General features: G+C 40.7%; 1 protein-coding gene across 1 annotated transcript in view; it reads right to left on the bottom strand.

The window, feature by feature from the left end:
• Positions 1 to 25,175, bottom strand: part of LGR4 (leucine rich repeat containing G protein-coupled receptor 4) — an 83,291-nt gene that overhangs the window by 18,199 nt on the left and 39,917 nt on the right. The window contains exons 3-4 of the mRNA XM_042785211.1: positions 13,294 to 13,365; positions 11,612 to 11,683 (exon numbers count right to left, since the gene is read on the bottom strand). Coding sequence (XP_042641145.1) covers positions 11,612 to 11,683; positions 13,294 to 13,365 — 144 coding nt within the window. The remainder of the gene's footprint in view (positions 1 to 11,611; positions 11,684 to 13,293; positions 13,366 to 25,175) is intronic.

Here is a 25,175-nt window from a genome sequence, read left to right as displayed (position 1 = left end):
AATATTGGAAAGTTTGGAGGTTTACTGAATGATGCATGAGCACCCCTTCAAGACAAATTAAGAACCCATAAAAGAAAGCTTCATAAAAAACTTCTCAGACGTTTTTAATAAAACATTTTAACAAATACACATGCTTATAACCAGGTTAACAAAGTGAATTGGCAACTCTACAGACTTCTTCCCTCCGCAAAACCCCAGCTACTAATACCAGAACAAGTCTTTAACATGGTAGCTTGATAGTGTTTCAAAGATTGCAGAGGCATTTACTCATTTGAGCTGATTATCTCTATAGCTACATTGTCAATAATGTTGTATACTGTTATATGCTTTGTTTTATGGTGCTGTTATACACCTTAAACAACTACTTTAGAGAAAGAGATTATTAAAAGCAGTTCTTGAACAGTGTTGGTTATGAACTGTCCTGACAAATAAAACATTATATCATCAACTAAAACGGAGAAATTTCTTTCACTCTCGCATCTGATCCCTTCTAACATTCTCTACAACAAAATACAAAATAGCACATTAGCACTGTTGACTACTGTATATTACTGGATTTGCCATCACACTTTCTCCCCAAATGAACCATGAATGCAAACGTTAGCAATAGTAACACATGCAGAGAGCGACTTAACCATCTTTCATACAGAAAGTCAAACCACGTGCGACAACTAGTTCTGCTACAGTTACCAGCTCACCTATGCTATGGGGTTTCACTGCTTCTTCAGGTTTCAAAGCATCAAAAAAAAAAAAAAAAAACCAAACAAAAAAAAACAAACCCACACCTGGAAACCTAGGAGGCTAAAATGCACATCCTCCTCTCCAGCTCCAGATGTGAAGCCCTCACGACGGGAGGTGCAGGTGTTACTGCCAGTCTCACCCAGAATCCTGATCCATGACAACTGACAAACCTGATACTGCAACCCATTGCCTGATGGCTTTGGCAGTGACAACAGAAACTCTGAAGCAAAATGACATGTACTTTTTCTTCACGCAATACGCTCCGAAACAATTCTGTTTTTTCATCTTCCTACACTAGCAGTGTAGTTTACTTGGATAGATCACTGGCAACCAGGGTAGGCAAAAGGCACAGATGGGGACCAATTCAGATTTGTCTACACTACACCATGTAACCAGATGCGTCCAGGACTAAAGCAGAAAACCACTCATACGAAAAGCCTAAGCTTGGATTTACACAGTTGAAAGCCCCAGGAATGGGCAGCAGTGAAGGATGACCCAAGAAGCAAGAAAACATCAATAAAGTGCTATTCTTCATACAAGGGTAAGAGGAAAGGACAGCAGTCATTGCCCATGAAATGAAAAAAATGGACTGTAACCAATCTGAGCCAGCGTAGGGCTGAGAGCAACAGGCAGTGTTTGACTGTCCTCTGACCTAGAGGCTGTCTTCTCTGGGTCAACACACTGCTGAACCGTGGTGACTTCGCCACAAACATGGAAGAAAACACCTTGCATAACTGCTTTGAAATGACTGGGGTAGCAGCACAGTATATATGCTGCTCTCTGGGGAGACAAAACACTTATACCCTCCTCCATTAGCATTGGTGTTCATTACAATACAAATCAAGACAGGTTTTGAGTTACATTAAGCATTCAGTGTGTTTCTAAAGCCATGATCAGACATGCTCTTGAAAGTCTAGCTGGGTTAGTTTAAGAAGTCACTGTCTCCTGTCATTCATCCCCTCCCTCTCGGAGCTGGCAGAGTGGACCAAGTGACTGTGCTGCATTTGACCCTGGGCACAGTCACAACTGCTTAAATAGTAGTGAAAGTGCTTCTGGACCCCAGCACTTAAAGGATGTGCTGAATTCAAAGGCAGAAGACAAGCTTGATCAAGAATTAATGCAATTAATCTATTTCTGTAAAAGAGAGTTTTGTTGTTGTGATGTACATGGTTTACATATTTCAAATTATTAGGAAAAAACAAAACAAAACAAAATAAATCAGCAGCTGAATTTCCATGTAATAAAACGTCAAGAAATACATCAAATTAAGCAACAAATACACCAATACAAGTGGGAACTTACACAACTGTCTGCAGTCAAAGGCTCTCTCCTAAGATGAGCGAGGTGCCATTAGCTCTAAAGCTATCCATCAAAGAGCTAATTCCTATTGGTTCATATACTTGCATCCCCTTATCATTTACCCCATGGTCTGACAGGTGTGTACGCTGTTCTGTTTGAATGCTTTTAGGCTGCACTGAGACTGGAACGTTTCAGAGAAATTAAATGTCTGATGATAATAAAGAAAAAAATGAGGGGGGGAGGGGGGGAGTAAAGAAGAAAAAAGCCTGTGGCTCTGCCTCAGAAAAAAAAAAAAAAAACAAAAGAAAAAAAAAAACACAAAACAAAACAAAAAACCAAAAAAGAAACAAAACAAAAAAACAAACTAGAAATTACCTGTCTTTCTTCTCTCTCCTAAATTCACACACCTCCCTGAAGATCAAAAGAATTGTTTTCCAGTGGAATAAACATATCCAAGTCTTTGCCAACTAATTTCTCCCTTCAGCCCCCCCCCCCCCTCCTTTGTGTTAGTTTGTTGGGTTTGGGGGTTGTTTTTAGTTTGTTTTTTTGGGTTGGGGTTTTTTTTTTGCAAAGCAGCACACTCAAGAGGCGGGCTTTAGTCTTTATGACTACTTGTCTATGCCTACTGTTTGTACTTCCACTATGTTCCTTGCTAAATTCCACTTCCTCTAGCAGACTCTGGAAAACAAAACCAGACAGTGAAGGCCCAAGCCCTGCTCCTCCTCTCCCTCGGCTCAAGCAGAAGATGACCAGAAGAAGGACGGACACACGCAACGAGGGAGTTGAACTCTCAGCCAGGGAGAACAAAGAGGGTCATGGAGATAATGATGGACCCTCATCCCTGACTTGCTTTGCCAAGACCTCTGTCCCCCCGTGCAGGCTGATCAAGTACCCAAGTCACTCTGCATTTAAACGAATGCCCCTCCACAGCCATCCAGGCCTGTTGTGTTCATCTTCTCCTGCCCACAGCAGTGAAGCAGAGAACACCACCCACCACTGCCTCTGCACAGGGAGGTTTGGAAGGTGACAGGGCACTTTTCTGGCTCCCCATCACTTCTCTGCAAACATCTGGCATCATCTTAACACACACAATGTCTGAATAGAGCTGAAAGTAATTAGCTATGCCAAATCATAAAGTCCAAGTCAAGCAGAAACACAGGACATGTTGCTGTGATTATTTGCGTGTCTCTCACTCCCCATTTCCATAGCAACTTCCCATCTCCAAGCCTGAAGATCACTGTGTTAGCCCAAGGTTCTGCCAGAGGCCAACGGATATATCAATAAAATAGTTGAAAACGGACGGTTTGCCCAGAGTTTTCACTGAGCTGCAGTTACAGTTTTAAAGGGAAAACCTGTGATTTACCAATATTATAACAACAAGCACAGCATCAAAAGAACCAAAGGGGTTATTATTATGATTACACGAAAAATACTTATTGCTGCTAGATTTCTGTTTTTAGTTGTCATACCTCAAGACTTGTTTTTAACCAAGTCAAGCAATTCTGTCTCATCCACATTTTTGTGTTCCTTCATGCCTCTTAGTGTAAACCTGATGTGCCACAGTTATTTTTTCTTTTTTTTTTTTTCCTTTCCTCTTCCAGTCAGTCAGAGCTTATCCACATTATGTTCAATGCACAAAACACAGCTGAAATGCTTCTATTTAGTGTGAAATGCACATAATGGAGTACTTTGTGAAACAACTGAAAACCAAACCTAAAATATTTGACAACTTCCACAAAATATTACAAGTAAGGACCATACCTTTTCTTTAAGATGGGATAAGGGAGTCTTCACTAGCTCCAATGGCTACCAAAGTATGAGTAATATTCTTCGCTTGGATGGAACTTTTAAAAAGACTGTCCTTTTCCATTAAAGTGTTAAAGATAAGACTATGTTCTTTAAATTAGAGCTTGCAGCATGTACTTAAATTCCTTAATCTTTCAGAAGCTACTCCAATTCCAGTTTCCCTATAGGCATTGGCTTGTGAGAGACCTTTACATTTTAGCCTATAAATCCAGAGTTCACTTGCAGAGCTGTCATCTTCACTTTATTACCCGTCAGGTTCCCTCCTCACACAAACTCCAACTCTACAAGAAGAAAGAGCAGGAGGATGGTAGAAACTTATATATTCAGCAGCTCTTATATCGGCAATTGACGTATAGTTAAAACAAGTAAAGGACATGGCAACTTAAAAGTCTTCAAACAATTAACTCAGCTTTAAGGAAACTGTAAAACTAATATGAACTCCAACTCAAACAAATAAAAGTTCCAAAGTCTTACACACACACATATACATGAATTCTTAATATTTATATAGCAATATAAACATGCACAAAAATACCATTCTGACTCCAGTATATTTCAAATTCTCATAAAGCTTTTCACTACAAATTTTAGGCTATGCTTGCCAGAGGTATGCCTGGGTATGAAGAGCAGATTACCTAGGAGCTGGCATGGCATGATATCCAGTCTTTTTAATACACTACAGTGGGAGAAGGGGGGGATGAAAAAGGTAGGTGAAAACGTTGATAAATTTATTCATTTCTGGACCACTGGTATCTTAAGAAAAAAAAAATAAGATCACCACATGCCCTCAGTGTTTCCTCGGGTTGTCCCAGGCACCAGGCAAGCCCCCTCCTCCCCTGGTCTCGGAAGTGCCCCTGCACCACAGCGACCCGCAGCAGGAACTTCTGTGCCAGACACCTGCACAGAAGCAGGTTTGTGCCAGTGCAGAGGGCACGGCAGCCCTGCTCCTGGGCACAGCGCCTGCTTGCAGGGTTGCAAAGGCGAAAAGGCGAGGTTGCCACGGAGGAAAGGATACTCATGGCCCTGTTTGGGCTGGCCAGCAGCACTGCCAAGGGCAAGCAGCCTACAGCCCGTCTCCCTGGTGGGGAGTGCCAGGGAGGCCTCCGGGACCACTCACGCACATCTCCTCTGGCTACCCAGTTCCTCCAGTGCTGCTTCCCATCCCCGAGAGCCGCCAGGCGCTGGGCAGCGAGGCTGCCTCCCCGCCGGACCCAAGGAAGGCAAGGCAGAGCATCCCTCGGCACGCAGGCAGGGTCGCACTGCAGCCAGGCTGCAAAATCTGCAGCTTTGCGTGATCCCAGCCAGCCCGGAGGGATGACCAACGCAAGGGTGAGAGCTGGGCACGATGCTCAGCAGGGGAGAAAAATACGCAGTTGTGTTTTGCTCTCATCCTGTAGTCTCTCCAGGCATGTTATGGTCAACTCTCACCCACCAACAGCGTGCCAGGGGCCATCGCTGTAGATGTTCCCTGAGGAGCCAGCCATGCTCCTCACCACAAAGCCCACCTGGATGTTGCGGATGCAAGATACATCTCAAAAACATCATCTCAGTAATAATACCCATTATGAATGTACTGCCACACATTTTGTTAACACTATTTGCCTGGGAAGAGGAGACCATCGCAGATTTGTTTGCAGCTACTATCCCAGCCTCAGCAGCTCTCATCTGTGACTGCACTCGGCCTCCCAGGCTTTAGCGACTGAGAAATTTTAACAGCTTTGTACTAATAGCAGGAGTTTAACGCTGATGTTAATAAAAGGATAATCACTCCTGACTCCTGTGTTAAACCACTTCTGCTCAATGGCAGTCATTAAAGAACTTTGCTCTTTAAAGTGCTCCTTCAAAAACCACAAAGAAATCACTCAAATAACACTGGAGTAGATTTTTAGGTTTTGAAGGTAAGTACTGATAAGCGTGGTACCTATGAAATTCTGCTACAATGCAAAGCGATAAACCCACCATGTTAACAGAGGTACTTTAAAATACTCAGCGCGTTTGCTCACTGTATCAAGCGGCAGCTCTCTGTACCTTATGTGTTGAGAACATCAATACAAGGATTTCCTTTATTCGGAGACAAATTTACAGCAGCTCTCAGAAACTAATGATACATGCCAAAGCTATTTCAGCCACCAGTACTGATGTGCCAGCACATCTATTTCTTCCATCTAAATGTTTAAGATGACACCAGTCAGAGATCATACAAAGTTTGCTGCAAATTACTCAGAGGAATCAGCTGCCTACATGCTGTGTAATTTCCACCATCCCAGTTAAGTTTCTGATCATTCCATTTCTAAATAATTTCCTGATTTTAACTTCGACATTAGCAATTCCTTAAGCAAGCCCAGACAGTTAAAAAAAAAAAAAAAAAAAGCTCTACAAAAATCCCAGAGATTCCTGAAGCTCACAAGAAATACCCATACCTCATTTTCAAGAAAACCAGAACAGTTTCTAAAGCTGAACATGGCATAGAAAAATTACATTCTTGTCATTCAGCAAAGTATGTAAGGTTCACAAAGCTGTGTATTTAAACTGCTGCATTTTTAAAGATTTTTCAACACAATCAAACATGCTCAGTAGAGCTCTTGCACATTCTTTATAAAAATGAGAGGGAGAAAAGCATTTTCAGCATATTTAAGTTTGTATTATTTTTGCAGGTTAAAAAGAAAATGTGTGTGAATTTCTTCTTTTTCCATTCTGGTGCTGATAGTTTAATCCTACAGCTTAACAGACTCACTTGAGGGCTGGTCCCCTTTAGCCCTTTAATGACAGCAAAGCAGGGAACTAAAAAAAACTCTGAAAACAACTCTTTATAAGTTAGTTAGTTGAAAAACCACCTGCCACTGTTAAAGGTGCATACGCACTTAACTTCATCTAGTCACTGCTGTTACTGAACATCTCCCACAGCCTCCCAGACAAGACTATCCTTACAGATACACCTGTCCTTGAAAACTCTATAATCCAGAGTCACAAAATTATCAATGGAAGCCATAAAACACTCTAAGAAGAAAATAGCAGATTTCAAATAGAACTGTGGTTTTTTTGATACAAGACAGAGTTTGCATTGTCCTCTCCAAATTCAGGGATTCTTCCTTCTGACACCTTTCAACGTGCTTATTGTTTACATTACTAAAATTGTCACCAATGGGAACTACGAGTTAAAGCTGTGAGGTTTCATTATGATACCAGCAGAATGTTTCTAGATTTGATCTGGGGTTTAAATTTTTTATAAATACAGATCTAACTTGATCTGTATAAGGAATCCTTCCTAAAATAAGAAAAAAACAGAAATGCAAGGCTGGAGCAGGTATGTGCTACATCTTTACCCTGCAAAACAAGATCCTGCTCTCATTTCTTTCAATCCCACACTAGGACTTCATTCTTTCCTGCTTGGGCCAAACTGATTCCCTCTCCCAGAAAATATAATCACATCCCAGTTCAGCATGTCCACGCCTCCTGCCTGAAGCCTGCTCCAGCCTCTGAGATAGGAAGGCAGACTGCAAAACTGGTTATGATCCTGTAACGGAGGCTGCAAGCAGACCAGGCAAGGGAGCCAGAACTGCTACCAGGCACCACAGAAAATTACTGCTGACCACATGCATGAAGATACTTACCCTGCAGCTCAGGTGAACACCCACACAAAGAGAAAGGCAGGAGCTATCACAGTTGAGTACCACACTGGCAGAAGCCCAATACCCACAATTTGGGAATCTGGCATAACAGCGTAGCTGCAGTGCTTTGAACTATTGCTGCAGAATGCTCTGATATTCCCTGCAAGTGGGCATGTGTGCACATGTGCAGGGATAGCAACTTGATGATTCCTGAACTACAGCTACACTAAATCATCTCTGATATGTTAGAAGCTATCAACAAGCTTTCAAAAAGGATTTCTAGATTTGATGGCAAATGGCAACTAAAAATTAGCAGCAATCAAGGTTTTCTGAGTTTAAGTGTAACACAGTTCTCCTTTCCAGAGCATCTGAAAGCCTTTATTTAAAAACCATAGTTCCAGTATTCATCACACATGGAGGATTATACTAGAATATTCTGGACTATGACTTAAAATTCATATGTAGCTGGGTTTCTGGGGTGAATGAGAGCGACTCTAGAAGTTGCTGTAGTTACAGAACCATTTTACAAATCCCCACATTCTGGGTCAAAGCTCAGAATAAGCAGTGTTACCAAAATAAGTCATCACTATCAAATCTGCTAAGGCACTTCAAGAAGTGACCCCCTGAAACGGCTCCCCGGTCCCTTCAGGCTCTGCCCAGGCTGTCAGAGCAGCACACTGCTTTGCTGCTTCTGGCTCACTGCATGACCCTTAGATCGCCAATAAACGTCATCGACACCACTTCCAGATCTAAAGCACAAAGTACACCACTTCATTACCTTCCGACAACAAAAACACATTGTTGATCCTTCACAGTAATTTAAAAGCATCAAGATTATTGTTTACATTTGCGAAGCTCCTTATTTGTCAGGTTTTTCTGCTACCAAAAGCCGCGGGCACAAGCTGGGCAACTAGTGCTTTCTGCCTTGGTAGTGCAGTCCCACGGTCCCAGGTATCACAGCGTCTTGCACTGTGAGAATACACCCCGCCAGATAAACTTTTCAGGGGTGCTAGAAAGCAAGTTTCCACTCAGTACAACTCTTTGATTTTGCTGAATTTCACCTCCATAAATAAGGAGTCTAACTCTTTTTTGGAGGCCAGAGCTGGGAAAATATCCAATGTAAACAGAAAATAGAACTGTCGTTTAGTATTCTGGCTACTTGCCAACTATAGCATAAACATTAGAAATCATGAAGCTCCTGTAACCATCTTCTTTATTTCCACCCAGGTATGTTTACTGGGCTTGTTAATACATACAGTGTGGCAACTGTCTTCCTACACAGTCAGAAATTGGAGCGCATTAAGAGAGAAATTGGATAGTTCTAGAGGAGTTGCAAACCAAATGATTATCAATATACTATAAAGTTTTATGAGCAAGTAATTTGTGTCTTCACCAAGAAAAAAGTCCTCCTAAAGCCTACTTCAGAGCAAACTGGGAAACTGCCAAAAGAGAGTCAGTTAAGTGTTGTTTAAACTTGCAGGTTTTGGATGGAGATTACATATATATAAAAGGTAGAAGCAGGTTTTCTAGCCTATATTCTGAGAAGAGTTATTTGTTTTAGAAGAAGGTCACAGCAGCTCAGGAGCTTTAAATTCTTTTTTGACACAAATTCCTTTGGCAGGGGATGGGGTGGTAATCACTTCTTCCCCCCCCCCCCCCCCTTTTTTTTATTAATAAGGCAGCATGCTGACACTTATGTTTCCATGCTCACACACAAAATGCAGAGCACCAGTCCTACATTCCTTTGCCAGAAGGTGCTCACTATATTAGTAGGGAGTATGTGTAATTACACTGTAATTTTGAGTGATGCAATAAACTGAAAGTTTTCCTGAAATTCATTAAAATGACAGAAATGCATTTTGGTGAAGTAAACAAATTGCATAGGAAAAACGCTTTACATTTTTCACTACACTTGTCTCAAAAAACAATTTATTCTCAAATTTCTGCCAATTCTAACAAACTACGGTGATCTTGCAATGTATGCTGGTATCCTTCTCCAGAACAGAGTGAGGGACAACCCAAAACCCGGTCCACAGCAGTGAGGGGGGGGGGGAAAAAAAAAAATCTGAGCTTCTGACACTGATGATTTACAGGCTGGGTTTGCCCACAGTATTTCTACCAGCTATTCTGAAATCTCAGTTTGGCTTTCCTCAGAAAAAGAAGTAACAACTAGCTTGGTACTTATTAGCCCAATTTCCTCCCTTTTCACCTTCCTAAAATTGATACAGTTTATCATTTGCCTATGAAGAATGAAGCTCCCAGAAAGGGAAACCTCACCGCACTTTAAACTGTTACTATTACATTTTGACTATGATGATGTGATGTGGCTCTTAGGGACATGGTTTAGTGGTGGACTTGGAAGTGCTAGGTTAACAGTTGGACTCGATATTAAAGGTCTTTTCCAACCTGAATGGTTCTATGATTCTATGTTATGTCAAGCGATTGTACTGGTTACACTACACAATATCACATAATCATTCCATTATTTTTTTTCAAAAACTAAAATGTCTGCTTTTCTTTTAAATGGCTCTGCCATCATCTTCTTTCGTATCATATGAAAGATATATGAATTTAAAAAAAGAGAGATGCTGGCTTAATTTATACATTCATTATTTTTCCCTTAATTTTGTCCTTTCCCCTTTCACACATGAAATTATCATCAAACCAGAAACTGGAGATTTAATATTTTAAACTTTAATTAGAGAACAAACATTACTCTAAATAAGTAGAGAAAAAAGCATGTTCACTGAAAATTAAATAGATGATTTGCAGACAACAAAGGTATTTACTAGAGTAGCTTCTTTTTGTGGCGTCACAGAAAACGCTGGAAGCCAGGAAGGAGTCTTGTTTTGTTCTTTTAAATAATTACTAAAGGGTTATTCACATCACGTAATTTGAAGGATTTTTATTACATAGTATTTGCACAAGGCAGACTGTGGCCCTCAGACCAAGGCATTCTCTGAGAATCCAAGGCACACTAGAACATGAGGGAAACGTGGACACTGAATGTGCAAAGTGGCTGCAAACGGAAACCTGCGTCTGTCCTACCCTGGGATCCGGAGCCGTGGAAGAGTCCAGGCCAACTCGTGGCATCAGAGCTCGCTGCTGGGTCCTGCTGTGAGCTGCGTGCCCCCCCGTCCCCCACGAGCGCTGGGGCACAGCCCTGCACTGCCCAGGCTCCCGCTCCCCAGCGGCAGCACCTGCAGCCGTGTACTGCTGCTCCCCGGGCTTCCTTCTGATGGAAAAGGTGGGAAAACCCGAGCAACTATGAGAAGGTAGTGGCCAAGATCCAAGTTTAGGCAATGCAGAAAGCACCTTCGCAAAACTTGCAGAATAGTTTGCAAAGCTATTTCGCAAAACTTTTTTTTTTTTTTTTTTTCGCAAAACTATTCCATAATCTGATGCAACACTGAGAGGAACAGGATCTTGGGCCAGAAACCTGAATTTTGGCTCAGAGGGAATAGATAATATGCCCTCTCCCTCTGTAGGTAAGCAGAAAGAAGGAAAAAATTTTGAAGCCCTTCCCCCTTCCGCCTCCTCATCACAGTGATAAGCATCTACCACCTAGAGAGCTGTAACTAACTATTAAGGTCTGATTAAGATGCTTTATAAAACATAATAAGCCATGAGACAGTGTGAGCACATATGAAATATCTTATAAACAACTAGCAATAATGGCTGGGGTGTTCATAACTGTCTGTGATTTCAACACCTTCCAGTAAAACCAACAGTATGCATGTCTCAAGCAATACTCCTTCCCAGAAACCCCTTTCCCACCTCCAGATACAAAAGACTGAGGCATGATTTACTTTGCACAACATTTTAAAATTGCTTAAAGACCTTAGGACATGCAAGAAGGATGATAAATGTTTAAACTCCACCATCACTGCATTTATACAGTAATCTTGTACCTGCATTTGGGTTTTGAAAGAGCTTGGATTTGTGTCACCCCACCAAAGATGATACATAAAATTCCTTAGAAACTTCACTTGGGAAACTTCGCTCCAGTTGAAATTGCAATATCAGAAAGCCCAAGTATGTTATTACATATACATGATTATACTTATACTCCATAGAATGAAGGAAACGTGTACAATGTGACTGAAAGTGGAACTTGGAGAACAACACAAGAACAAAAGCAAAGTAAGAAAACTTACAGGGACTGTAAACCACTTAATCCTCTGATGGCCTCATTAGGTACAGTCTTCAGCTGATTGTTCTGTAAGGTTCTGTAAAAAGCCACTGTGTTAGTAAAGCAAAACTTGACAATAATCTTTATCAACAGTAGAGGTGACAGACAGAAGAGCCCACAGTCCCATTAGTTTCACAGATTTCTAGTGTTCGTGAAAGCATGTAGAATTAGCAAGACCAGATACCCAATGCCGATGATGAAACAAGAAAATGGTCTATTTCAGTTTTATTTACAATTCATTAATTAACTGCATTCATTTGCAGAGAAGACGACTCAGACATAATACACTGAAATTCCCCTGGGAACTTACTGAAGAGGTTGGAACAACTTAACACCGGAATAGATTTGCTACTACGAACAGAATTTTATTATTTTCTTGGGAAATCATCCTATACATGCTGCAAGATACAGAAACCTCTAATTTTTCTTAAAGCTGCATCAATACATGCAGCTTTAAGACAGTCTAATTTGCAAAGTGTGTTCACAACAAAGCACCTCTGGGCACAACATTAAAAAGACACAGAAATAAACTAGAGTCAAGCTGAATTAAGTTATACCAGTCTTTTTTTAAGAACTTCTCTTATGAGACAACATATTACTGCATGATGAGTTCTTCTAAAAAGAGAATGTAAATATCTGAGATCTCTTACACTTCATAAAATCTTACTACATTTTGGTGCATACTGGGGTAAAACTCAAGTGGACAAGCTAACTGTTAATTAATATCCAAGTCCCAAATTTTTTGAGAACTGATAGAATTTTGGGCACTTCCAGCACTGAGTATCCTTATGGAGAAACTTTCAAGGGCCTTGACACTACATTCAATTTACAAAACATCATATTAAATTGTATTGCAGATGGGCAATTTCCTAATCTGTACCCTGCTCACACTGTCTGTTCATGATTCTTTCTTTACAGTCTCAGGGACCTTTTCCACTTTTTTTTTTAAAGTATCTGTTTAATTAACTACATATTACCCTATTAGCAATCGGAAATATTTACATCAGCATAAACGCTACAATTTCTGGATGCAGGTTTTTAAAATTCCAAACAACAGAAAGCTCTTTTTATCCTTAGCTACAGAAAAACAGTTGAAATTAATATTCTTATTGCAGAAAGGAAAACAAGATATGGAAAACGGGGCACACAATTCTCATTTTTTTTTAATCAAAACTTTTTTTCTATTAGGAAGTCATTTTCATCTAAAGAAGCATCAAACTATAGATATTATTTCTGTCACCAGCAGGGGACAATTCAAAGGTCAAACAGTGTTTTGAATCTCTGTAAATACTAGTACTACCTGATAATGTCAGGGCACCTGACAGAGCAAATTGAAGGGGTAGAGAACAACAGAAAGCTTTACATGTTCTTTTTAGGATTTTTCTTTCTTGGGATTCTTCTGCTAGAAGATATACTTCAGAAGAAACTAAGTGTTCTAATTAAATGAAGTAATGACAGTTCAGTCAAGTTCACTGGTCATCATCACCACTTACAAAAGGCTTCTAAAAAAAAAAAAATTAGGAGAGCTATAATGGGGGGTGTAGGGGAGTGCGCAAAAAAATTTCCTCCAGCCTACCAGTAAACAGGCTGGCTGTGCACTAAGAAAGCATACGGCTAGCTATCAAGTTCTAAAACCCGATTACTTACAGAACTTTGAGTTCTTTCAACCCAGACAAGGCCTTTGGATGGATAAAAGAAAGGTCATTGCCAGCCAGTCGCCTGGAAAAAAATTGCAATAATAATTTCAGTCACAAAATACAGTACTTCTACAACCATCTAACAAGTAAAATGACCAATACATCGAATCTTGCAAGCAATTACGCATTTTGCATTCGATCATGCCATATTCATGATCTTTCAAGTTTGCAACAGTTACGTTAGTCATTGTACATTTTTAGCAGTGAGAATGCATTACTCAGCCTCATGGATATACTTTTGCAAACATGCTAGAAAAAACACACCCCAAAATGATAAATGATCTTCTTATGGTACTAGGTTTGAAAAGTGCATTTACCAACTATTAACAGGATCCTCCAGCTTTCAGCATTGCTCTGCTAGAACACATACTCTGGTACCCATGTGTTTTTAATCTATACAGCAGTTTCTGAAGAAACTATGCAGTTAAGTAAAAATAGCTAGATGCTAGCAAAAAGCAGGGAAAAGTTCCTACGAGAATCCCAAATGTGAAGACAATATTGGCAAGCAGGCGGTTATGTTCACAGTGCTGACAATTGACAGGCTGCCTGCTGACATTACCAAAACATAAGCTTAGTAATATTTCATCTTTTTGGTCAGCTACCTGGACAAACTTTTCAGGAAAGAAAACTGTTCCGGTAAAGGGAGAAAGGGAACAGGAACCTCAGCTGTACTCACTGCCTCTTAAGATGTGACTGGTTTCAAACTTGGACTGCTAGACACTAACACAAAGTAAATTGTGAAAACCACCATGATATTAAAAGTAATAAATATATGAGACACTGCAGAACACAAGGCAGGAAAGCAGAAACAGCAACCAAAACAGATGCTTCCAAATAGTTCATTCCCCCTTCCCCCACTCCTTTTTTTCCTTCACTTTTTACCTCTATCCTGACCAGCAGACCCTGTGTGGTCCAACCTTTGTTGAGCTGCTAATAGTTGTGACACAAGGTATTTTATTAAGGGTAAAAGATATTAATGCAAAACACCTGGTAATCCATAGATGCCAAAAGCTGCCATCATTTCAGCCAAAGTATTTGCTTTCAGACTTGGTTTCATATCCAAGCTAAGCAAAAACAATGTTGGAGAAGTCTGTACAATAAAATAATCTGGTGGAAATACTATGTACAATGCAGTAAGTGTTAATAATTAAAAAACAGTCAATGTGCTTTAACAAAGGTTACAGAACATCAAAACCCACCTCTGCTGTTACAGGGAACTGTGAAGCAAGCTAGCTACACTAAGGGGAAAATACAATTTCAAAGCAGTAAATGAAGGAAATAACAAGAGCATCATCTAAAGTATCAGCTTGCCAGAACATACCAACGTTCTTACATTTTTATCTCTATTTCTAACTACATAAAAGAGATTACCTGAAGCATTTGATACCTACATAAATCTGCTTGCAACAGAATTAATGACTTAATAAAATGCTGCCTGATAGAGAGGATGTTAGTTATGTTTATCAAACACTTGACAAAAGTAGACGATTTTATGTATAAACCAAAGGAGAAGAGGACAGCTTCTCATGAACAGGAGGGAGACAGCAGCAGCAGATACTGCTTGATTTTCTAAAAAAACTGTCTTACTATTGTTTGTTAACTTAGACCTTGGTATTTAGTCCCTGTGTTCTCACACACATCTCAATCATCATAGCGATGGCTCTGACATCCTTACAAGCACGCTTATATCTCAGCTTTTTCTGTCTTAAAAAAGGAAAAAAAAAAAAAAAAAAAAAGACATCTCCTGACTGCTGAGAAAAGTTAGTCTGAGTGGCTTGTGTATAACCAAACAGCTCTGAAACCAAAAGCAAAATAAGAAGGATCAATGTATACTCGCCCTTGACATCTCCTATCTGCAAATAACCTCAGTATTTCAAAGCTGTGACATTGTTTTTCAAATACTTTAAATTTTTAACATAAATGAAAAATTCCAGATGGCAACTAAACACTCCCCTAAAATTAATTTTCTTATCAGTAGCTGTCCAGTTCAACTGTATTAACTTTAGCTGGGGGGGACATGGAGGGAGGTTTACAGTATTTCATCACTCACTTTTTAACAGTTTTGTAAAAAGTTCACTGTAAAGAGAAAGAAATATTGATGAAATATGCTGGGTCTCTACAGCAGAGCTGGTGATCTGCAAAACATCTTTATTTTTAAAAGTGTTCAAAACATCAAAACAGAAATCCTTACATCAAGCAAAAATTAACTGAGGCTGTAGCATCAATTTATTTTGGCGCTTAAACACTACTAGTTGATGCTGATTACCTACCACATGCATCAAAAAGCAGCAGCCCTGGTACATGTTTGTTGAGCAGCTCTGGCTACAGCTCTGCCCAAGATCCCTGTTCATCGGGCTGGTGTGCTGCTCCTCAGGCATTTGCTGTAACTTCTCCCTCCCCGCTAAGAGCCTGGGGATTACGATTTGTTTTAAAAAAGCTAAACTAAATCCAGTTGAATAGCCTCCCCCAAGCTCACTGAGTGTCACTAACACAACCTACAGAGCACTAGAAACAAAATACAGCTGAGCCAGAGCAAGGCTTGCGTGACTTCAAATAGCAAGCCTTCGCTTACCTCAAGGCAACTCCTGTTTATTCAGCCTTTTTGCAACCAACAGGAAAAAAAAACCCTTGCAATCCATTACATTTCCGTTTCTCCTCCATCTGGCAATCTTCCAGGAAACAGGATACAACTAGCCAAGTGTGCAAAGGCTTTACTAATCAGATTGCCAAATACACATTTATCATTCACATCCTAGCCCTGGGGAGGGTGGCTGCTCGTTAGGAGGTTTCAATTGCAGCTCTCCAGCAGGCAAAGACCAACGTATCACACACTGCTCTAAACATGCTTCCCTCTGCTGCAGCATGCAGCAGCTGGAAGGACAGGAAGATTTCTCTTTACATAACCAGGCTTGTTTTAAAGAGAGAAATAAAAAATTGATAGGCTAGAAATATAGTGCACGTACAGGATATAAATTAAGACATCACTGAAACCATCCAGTCAGGTTTTCCACCTTACTTCCTTTCAGCTGTCTCAAAACCAGTCACATTCAGATTTTCAAATATAATGTTTAAAACAGTTAAGTATTTAAAAAGCACCTCTGTTTGTCTCTCTCACACACAGTAAAAGGGCGAAGGAAAATCACAGCTTTACCAAGCCCCTAACTCCAGTACAACAGAAACGAAGGAAACTTCATCTCCTTGCAACAATGCTCTCTAATCCGCATGGGACCAGCCCATGGTGGGACAACCCTACACTGCTATCAAGTTACCTGAAGGCAGCCCTACATTTATGCTACGGAGAGCTGAGTTCCCATCCTTCCCTGTTAGTTTGAGTGGAGTCTCTGAGACCTGGTCTGAAAGTCCATCTATACCTACTGAGTCAAGGCACATCACCATTATTTAGAGCTCTTTCTCCAAAAGGCAAGGGAATGTGAAACAGATTCATTCACAAAGAGAGTAAAGACTTAATTTAATAGACAACTGTAAAGTGACCTGCTATGCTACAGGCTACAAAAATTCAATTTGCTCTCTTTTAGTTCTTGAGGTACACAAAGTCAGCAGCTGGCATCATCTGAAGCGGTATGTAAACATCTATCACACTGACCAAGAGTTTTCCTGCTTACTCGATCACAGCTTCCCTTGTTTGGAAACTCTGACCAGGACTGCAGGTATCCTAAATTAGGCCAGCCGAGTTACAACTTGGAGGCTTCTGCAGTAGAATCACAGTTGTAACGTATGAACACATTACTATCTTTCTTCTAGGTTGGCAATCTCCTCCTAATTGCTTGGTATTGAAAACTGTAGTCCTCTGTTTTTTACTTTAAAAAACAATTGAGTGTTTCAAAGGGACAAAATTTCTGCAAATTTAAACAAATTCAAACAGACAAAATCAATTTCAGCATAACAGGATAATTAAGTAGGACGTACGGAGGACCAAATACTTTTGCTATCCTGTCATATATAGGTGAGCAAAAGCCCCTAATCATTCTTTTAAGTGACACAGTAAATGATCTCCAGATGCAGAGGACACCTTGTTATTACAGCAATCAGGATACAATCTGGCTGGGGAATAATATTCCATGGTATATCATTCCTAGAGTACACAGCAAGCATAGCTTCTTGCACTGAAACTTCGGAAAAAAAAAGCAATAACTGTTCTCTCTCTTTTGGGAAATTAAAACTTCTGCAATTATGAGTCTGGCAACGTGGCTCCACATTAACTGAGCCAAGTTAATCACTGGTGTCACTCCAAAATCAGGGAGGATGTCCCAGGGATACATTTTGGCCTGCAACAATTAAAACCATCGCTCTCATTTTGACAGAATGCAATACAAACTTCTTGGAAACCTGTCTGCTTGTCTTGCCTCCCAGACCGTGGTGAACCTCAGGATACTTGAGCAAAGAATTAGACCTCCTTCTGTCCTTCTGCAGATCTCATGCACATACACAAACTGTTTCTGCTGTGAGCTTTTTTTTTTTTTCCTTTGGCAATATTCTGGTAACCTCCAAACCTTATCTGTCCATCTTGACTGATAACAATACACTGGCTAGTTTATCCGTGGATCAACTGTAATCTTACTTCCCCACTGAAAATTCAAATAGTGACACAGACTACAATCCTGACATGTCATATGTCATCTGATTTATGATTTCGAGATTAGCTGCTTTCTGGTAAGACTCAAGACTCCTAATTCAAGATCTAGTCAAAGCTTGACCTTCCACATCCCTTACACTGACTTCACTGCCCCTCTTCCCACACAACATCTCCTTTTAGCTCTCCACCTTTTACCTACCTATTTTCATCCCATTGGAAAATATTCCATTGCTTCCCCACTTGCGCTTCTGCAATTTCTTTACTTTTTTGCTGTCCTACATCAAACTATTCTGCCATCCTTACATGCCTGTCCCTAAGATCAATTTTTTCAGGGTTCTTTGTGTTTCCCACACCAACTTGAATTTTACTTCATGTTCTCCAGTAACAGGAATAACCTTTGTAAAATGTCTTATAGACACACTTGCTAGGTATCATGGATTAAATTTTCTCATGAAAAGACCTTCAGGCTCCACGTATTCCAGGAACACAGACACTCTGGAACAGAATTCAGTCATCTTAACAGATAATGCGTAGTTATGTACTACAATTTATCCATCACAGTTGAAACTTTACACAAGAGATACAACCATTTGCAGGAACATACGAGCAGAAATCCCCTGCCAAGCAAGGGCACACGCCTGTGCAGACAGCTCCTATCCAAGCTGGGCAGCTGCAGATGGGGACAGGCTGGTAAATGGAACCTGTATCCCTGGCCTAAACTTCACTTTGCTTATCTGCGATTAGCAAACAGCCCCTTTGCGACTTCTGGTCAGCTGCAGCCTGCTGCACTGCTGTGAAGCCAATCAATAACCTACAGATTACTCCCAATTCTTCCACGCCAATTTAGCATAACTAAATGAATGCTTTATTCTGCTGCTGCTAATGGAAAACGCATTTGTCCCCTTCCCCTTTTCCTGCAGTAGTTTCAGCATTATACAACCTCATCCGCTACTTACAAAAAATCATGAGGATGTAAGCCAAGAAACATCAGGACTGAAAAAGGAAGCCTGTAACTACAACCAGCACTGAAACTGCACCAGCTCTTTCCAGTTAAGTAGGCACTTCTCATTCTGAGCTTTCCCTTTCTAGCATTTACACCTTTCTCAAAGTTATACTGAACTTCAAGATAATGGCTTGTTTTCAAAATGCACTCCTGGTCTAAAAATTTAAAATGTCTAGGTAAACTAAAACAATTGATTAGAGTAAGTCTAAAGGTTGTCCATCAATTCTACTGCTAAATTGTCATTAAAAGTCACCAGCAAGATAAAATATGGCTCCATGATATTGCTTTTTATAGACTATCAAAGAAAATTTACTATTATATTTTTTCTTGTTAACAAGAAAATAAATCATAATAGATTTTGAAGAAAGCAAGCATTCCCATCCGTGCAAAATATGCTCTATCACTCAATTTGCAAGCAGTATCCGTATTGGGGCAAGACCTCCTTGAGGTAGAGCCCACAGGCTGTAACACGTGCACTGAAGGAAATACATATAACCTAAAACAATTATTATACAATATCAGCTGTTGAAGCAAGTTGCCTTTGTAGTCTCATCTAGTATTCTTCAGCAAAGAAACAGATGTATACACGAATTTTCTAACATGGACATGTCTTAAACATAAGCAACAATATCATGTTGTCCTGAAAATTCATAACAACTAGTCTACAGCAAGCAACTTTGATACCTCTTACCTCCAAAGCAGAAAGCAGAATACATCTTATAAAATGCTCCCTAATTGCCTTTGCACATCTTGCACTGTCTCGTGATAATTTTCCTTTGCTCCACCACAGACCAGGTAGGCATTTCCCTCGATAGCTCTCTCAAGGTACTCGGGTGAGACTGTGTATGCTGATCCAGGTTCTGCCACTCTGGATTTCTATTTCCCTCTAATTTCTCACTGCACAAATAGCAATCATTACAGGCACCATCATGTTTACTCAAGAAGGAGCTACCCAAGACAAATATTCCACCTTCCTTACCATGATGCCCAAACTTAAATACTTCAGTGGCAGAGTAGGGGGGAGCTGGGTGGTTTTCATTATTTTATTTATTCTTCCTGTCCCCTCAGAAAGCCATGTCTAATATTAAACTTTTTGCTGTAGAAGCTGAGAGGTTAGGGACACTTAGCTGTGCTATGGGAATGACTTCCATAGCAATGGGCTGGCTGCTGAGGACACAGGGGTGGATTTGTGGTTGACAGCTCCGGTTCAGAGGACTCCAAGAGGGATCTGTGAATTTGGTACCAACTTCATCACGGGCCAGTGCAAAGCACAGCATGAACGGGAGATGGGCTCTCTGCTGCCCATGGGCTCAGCAGATGAGCTGCTGCACTGAACTTATGGGAGCTCTTCCAGTATCAACACGCTCCTTCCCAGCTATAAACATACTTCACTTATCTAGTCTGTTAAGCAGAGACACAGAGATGAAAGTAACAAAGCTCCATTTTGATCAAATGGGAATGCAACAACTGAATCATCTACAGATTTGTGGTTTTAGCAGACAGGGCTATGTGAATGCTCAGAAGGTTTCCAAGATCATGAAATACATTGATGGCTAGACATGAGAGAGTGAAAAAATAACTGTTGAGATAGTAAATCCTCAAAGTTGCTTCAATCTGTCCATATAGCCTGTCTCTTGCCCTGGCATTTATTCACTTTTCAGGCATGGGATCTTTTGAATGACCACACATCTAGTAAGTGACCTGCAACATGTGCAAGTGTATTAAATATATATATATTTGGCAATTAAACCCCTGTTACCAGTTTTCTAACCACTTCAGATACATACTGGGTAAATACAAGACCCGGGTTTTGTAGATACCTTCACAATGAATGAATGAGATAAATGGGAGTAATTTCCAATAGGATTCTTTGTTTCAAAATTAGGTCAACGGTTAACTTTCTCCCAGCTGACAAAAAAGGCAAGTATTTTATCAGAATCATCTAGAATTTTACTTTTGATACAGGAAGGGCAGGAAAAGAACTTTACATGAGTACTGGTTAGTACTTCTGTGCCAGGATAAGATCTGCCAATGCTAATTAGGCAAGAGTACCTCAGTACTCACAAAAAAATATACTGAACTACAACCACCCAAGAGGAGGAGAAGAAAGGAGGTAAAACAATGACTTAATTCCACACCACATCTTTTTATGGTAACACACAGTGTCGTGCAACAACACTGTGATGACAGAATACGTTCAATTACTTTCTCAGAGTACAAGGTTAATGCATTTACCCCCGACAAACAGCATTTGGTTTTCTCTGCTTTTCTGCCTGATTATCTAAGGTTTTTGCAGAACCACCTGCAACACTTCTTGAGGCTTGAGCCTCAAACTGTCTATCTGCTTGCTTGCACATGTACATCTTTTGTCCCACCCTCCAATTCCTGAAACCAAAACAAGGAGGTAGACTGCATGGTACAAGCACTGTTTAGAGGATTCCACCTGGAGAGACCCAGCCTGAGAGTTTCTGAGGCTACCGCTCGGCCTCCAGAAGTTTCTTATCTGGTTTGTATGTTCAGACAGCCCCAACCTGGCAGCTCAGGTAGCATAATAAATTCAGGCTCGTAAGACGGGTCTTGAAGCATAACACCACAAAGTTCAGCCTCCAGGCCATTTAGCTAAGCCAGCTTCTGTGTTTGTGCGCATGTGAAAATAATGCTGAACACTGAAACTTGAAGACAACAGATAAGGAAAAAGTTCTGTTTCCCTCTAAAAGTACTTGCAGCAGAATAACCAGTCTTGGGATCCTTATGTACAATCATGCCAACTTTTGGAATTAACACGTAGAAACAGAAACTGAAAAGAAAGTTCTTCATCTTCTAAAAACAATGGAATTTACTCAACCTACTAGCATCTGTCTCCACAAACAGGAAAAATATGCAACTGTTAAGCACAGCAAGAACCTTCTAAGCTACAGAAATATTATTCCTGTATCAGCAGGATTGATACTCACCCAGAATCAAACTCATTTAGGACTCACACAGATAAGAAAACATTAATTAAACACAGGTTGGCCAACATGTTTTTAAACAGCATTTAGCATCTAGTGCAGACCAAGTAGGTGATGTTTAAAAATATCTTAGCTGACTGTGGTTAATTCTACTTGGGAGTCTTTGCCTAAAGGTTTGTCTTGACTAGAATTTGAAAGTGCAAGCTACAACACGCCAACCCACTTCGTAAAGCTCCAGCGCACACAAGGCAGCAAACATTTCTAATGTATGCTAGCTGGTCAAGTTGAAGCTTAGGCTCTTAACTTGCTACCACACGTGAAACCTAAACGTTGCATTTTCTTCAGTAGAACTTTACCTCCTGGAATTCAGGCTGGAGCAACTGAGGAAATTACCTCCTCCAGCTGTTCAAATATTTGTAGCTGGCAGATGGATGAAGAGCACTCATCGTCTTCCAACCCCATGTCAGTTGGCTATTTTTGAAATACCATCACAGGATGTCTACACTGGCTGCCTATATAACCAAGCAGCTGAAGGGAGCTCTAGACTCGTTCCTCAGTCTCTGCTGATGGGGACGAATGGACAGATGCGGGGTGGTAACGTCTCTAACTGTACCAGCTAGTTTCACAAGAGGATGTTTAACCGCAGCCTCAGTTACCACACATCATCTAACACAAGGCATCAGGACAACTCTTCTCTTGAAGATTTGTCCTCACCTTTTCTACTTGAAACAAGCCTTTTGTCTCCAGCTTCCCCACTACAAATCCTGGGACTACTCAACTCACGTTTCTGAAAGGGAGAGGAATAGCACCACCCCATCATTTGCATGCTACCTTGAAAATACTACTTTAAAAGACCTAACACTGACAGACAAAAAACCTCCTTCCACCAAATGCTCTGCAGCCAGGTGAGGAAAGACACTGCATCCCAAACTAGCAGCTCAGCCTTGGTGGCCTTGGCATGACTCCAACACATGTCTTATTCATAAAACCAAAGTAATAAAAAAGACAGACACTCCCCCCCCTCCCTCCCCAAGGATAATACAACTTGGTGCCAATGCAGAAATTAGAAGGAAGGGGACCATCTAAATTACACACTGAAATAGATACTACAAAAGCAAGCAGCTGTGACATTTCAGCCAGGTGGTCATCTTCAGCTGCAGTCAAGAGGAAAAATAACTCTAGACATTTCTCTTGCTGATACTTCCTGATCACAACCTTATGGCAAAACCACCTAATTTTTACTGCCAATATGCATTTTAATTAATCCTTATGTTCTTAAAATATACTTTGTCAATTAAAAGCCATGATCAGAGATTGGCTGAGGATGGGAGTGAGGGAGAGGAGTTGAGATGTTTAGGCAAGATCTCTTAGTGCTGTTATCAGCATGGATATAATTAAATATTCAAGCAAATACCTAGTTGTACTATTTATTTTCCTGAAAAATTCAAGTTGCATGTAGTCTCCTGCTCGCTGTTTTTCCATCTCTCAAAAAGCAGATTAGCATTGTCTTTCAGAAAATGGAAAACTTTTGTTGTTATGAATCTTTCTTTTATCGCTTTATTTCCCTAATCATTTTCATCAGCCATTAAATAAAAACCTTAATAAAGTTTTGCCCTTGACTGACAACAAAATATATTTGAAGGTAGTGTCACAGAAGAGAGACTGTTTCATATCATATATGAACAAAAACCAGAAACACAACAGACCTTGGCATCAGCACACATCTGGAAGGCAATTGAGCACTGCTGTCTCGGTGCTTTCAGAAGGGATTATTTTCCTTGCAGTGTTACGGGGCACAATATGATCTTCAAACCCACAAGAGTCAGAGTGCATCCTCCCTAAGCCTTGTTGAAGGTCGGAGCCCTTCCCCGAGGCTGACTGGTTGGGAGGTGACCGGTGCTCCCCTTCAGACAACCATGTGCTTGTGCCACAGGCAACCTACAGACGGACAGCAGGACAGCTTGCTGTTCTCTACCTCCCCACTGCCTCCCACATGGACCAGCAGCCAGCCAAAACCTTATTATCTAAACCTTATCCATCAGTGCAGGGCAAATAAGACAACAACATTTTAAAGAGTTAAGAGTGGAAATCAAAGCAACATTAAAAGGTCATACAGTCAAGAAGACTTTTGCTTTATTAGAATGGTTCAAGTTTCTGAAGCCAGACTGCAAAACTGGACAAGAATAACAATCACTCTGATTTGCCTTCCTTGATGAGAGAGTGCCTTTTAATTAATCCATCAGATCGTTCACAAATATAGTGAATGGAAATCATATAGTTAAAATTCTTCAAACTACTTTAGATAACTTTAAATATCAGAAGGAAATGCAACTGCTTAGAAGAGCATCAAAACATAACATAGCCTGGCTCTTCTAGTTAAAAATTCACACTGGAAAACTGTTTCTGCTTTCTAAAAACACTGCACTATCTAACTATATATCCCTCTTCTAGCCTTCTATAAATACTTCAAGGTGTGGTTAGAAAACTGTGGCCAAGTTCTTCAAGGATTTTTAGTTTCCATATCAAGTTCAGGGCTGCAGCATATTTACATTAACATTTTCTAGAGAATACACTTCATTAACTGCTGTGGCAAAACCCTTGGTGGTCTGCTCCTCGCTGACTCTGACCATTGCTGTTTTAATCATTTGTAAATTACTTCCAGATGGGTATCAGTTACACAGAGATGAAGAATTTTTATAACATTTATAAACAGTGCAAGAATCCTACAGACATATAAGTGTGCTGTGCAGTGACACACACAATGACGCTGTGAACAGGGGCACACAGAGCACATAACCCAACAGGCAGATTCTGCCCACAAACAAGATGGAATTATAGAATCATAGGGTGGTTTAGGTTGGAAGGAACCTTAAAGATTGCCTAGTTCCAATCCTCTGCCACAGGCAGGGACACCTTCCACCAGACCAGGTTGCTCCAAGCCCCGTCCAACCTGGCCTTGAACCCTTCCAGGGAGGGGGCAGCCACAGCTGCTCTGTGTGCCCTGTGCCAGTGCCTCACCACCCTCACAGGAAAGAATTTCTTCCTTATAGCTCATCTAACTCTACCCTCTTGCAGTTTAAAGCCATTACCCCTCATCCTATCTCTACACTCCCTGATAAAGAGTCCCTCCCCACCTTTCCTGTCCCCCCTTTCAGCACTGGGAGGCTGCTCTAAAGTCTCCCTGAAGCCTTCCCTTCTCCAGGCTGAACACCCCCAACTCTCTCAGCCCGGCCTCCCAGGGGAGCTGCTCCAGCCCCCTGAGCATCTTCGTGGCCTCCTCTGGA

The sequence above is a fragment of the Tyto alba genome, unplaced genomic scaffold (genome assembly GCF_018691265.1).
Source record: "Tyto alba isolate M040663 unplaced genomic scaffold, T.alba_DEE_v4.0 Super-Scaffold_8, whole genome shotgun sequence".
In the NCBI taxonomy this organism is placed as follows: Eukaryota; Metazoa; Chordata; class Aves; order Strigiformes; family Tytonidae; genus Tyto; species Tyto alba.
Note: the sequence above shows the minus strand (reverse complement) of the source record. Positions and strands in the feature narration are given on the sequence as shown.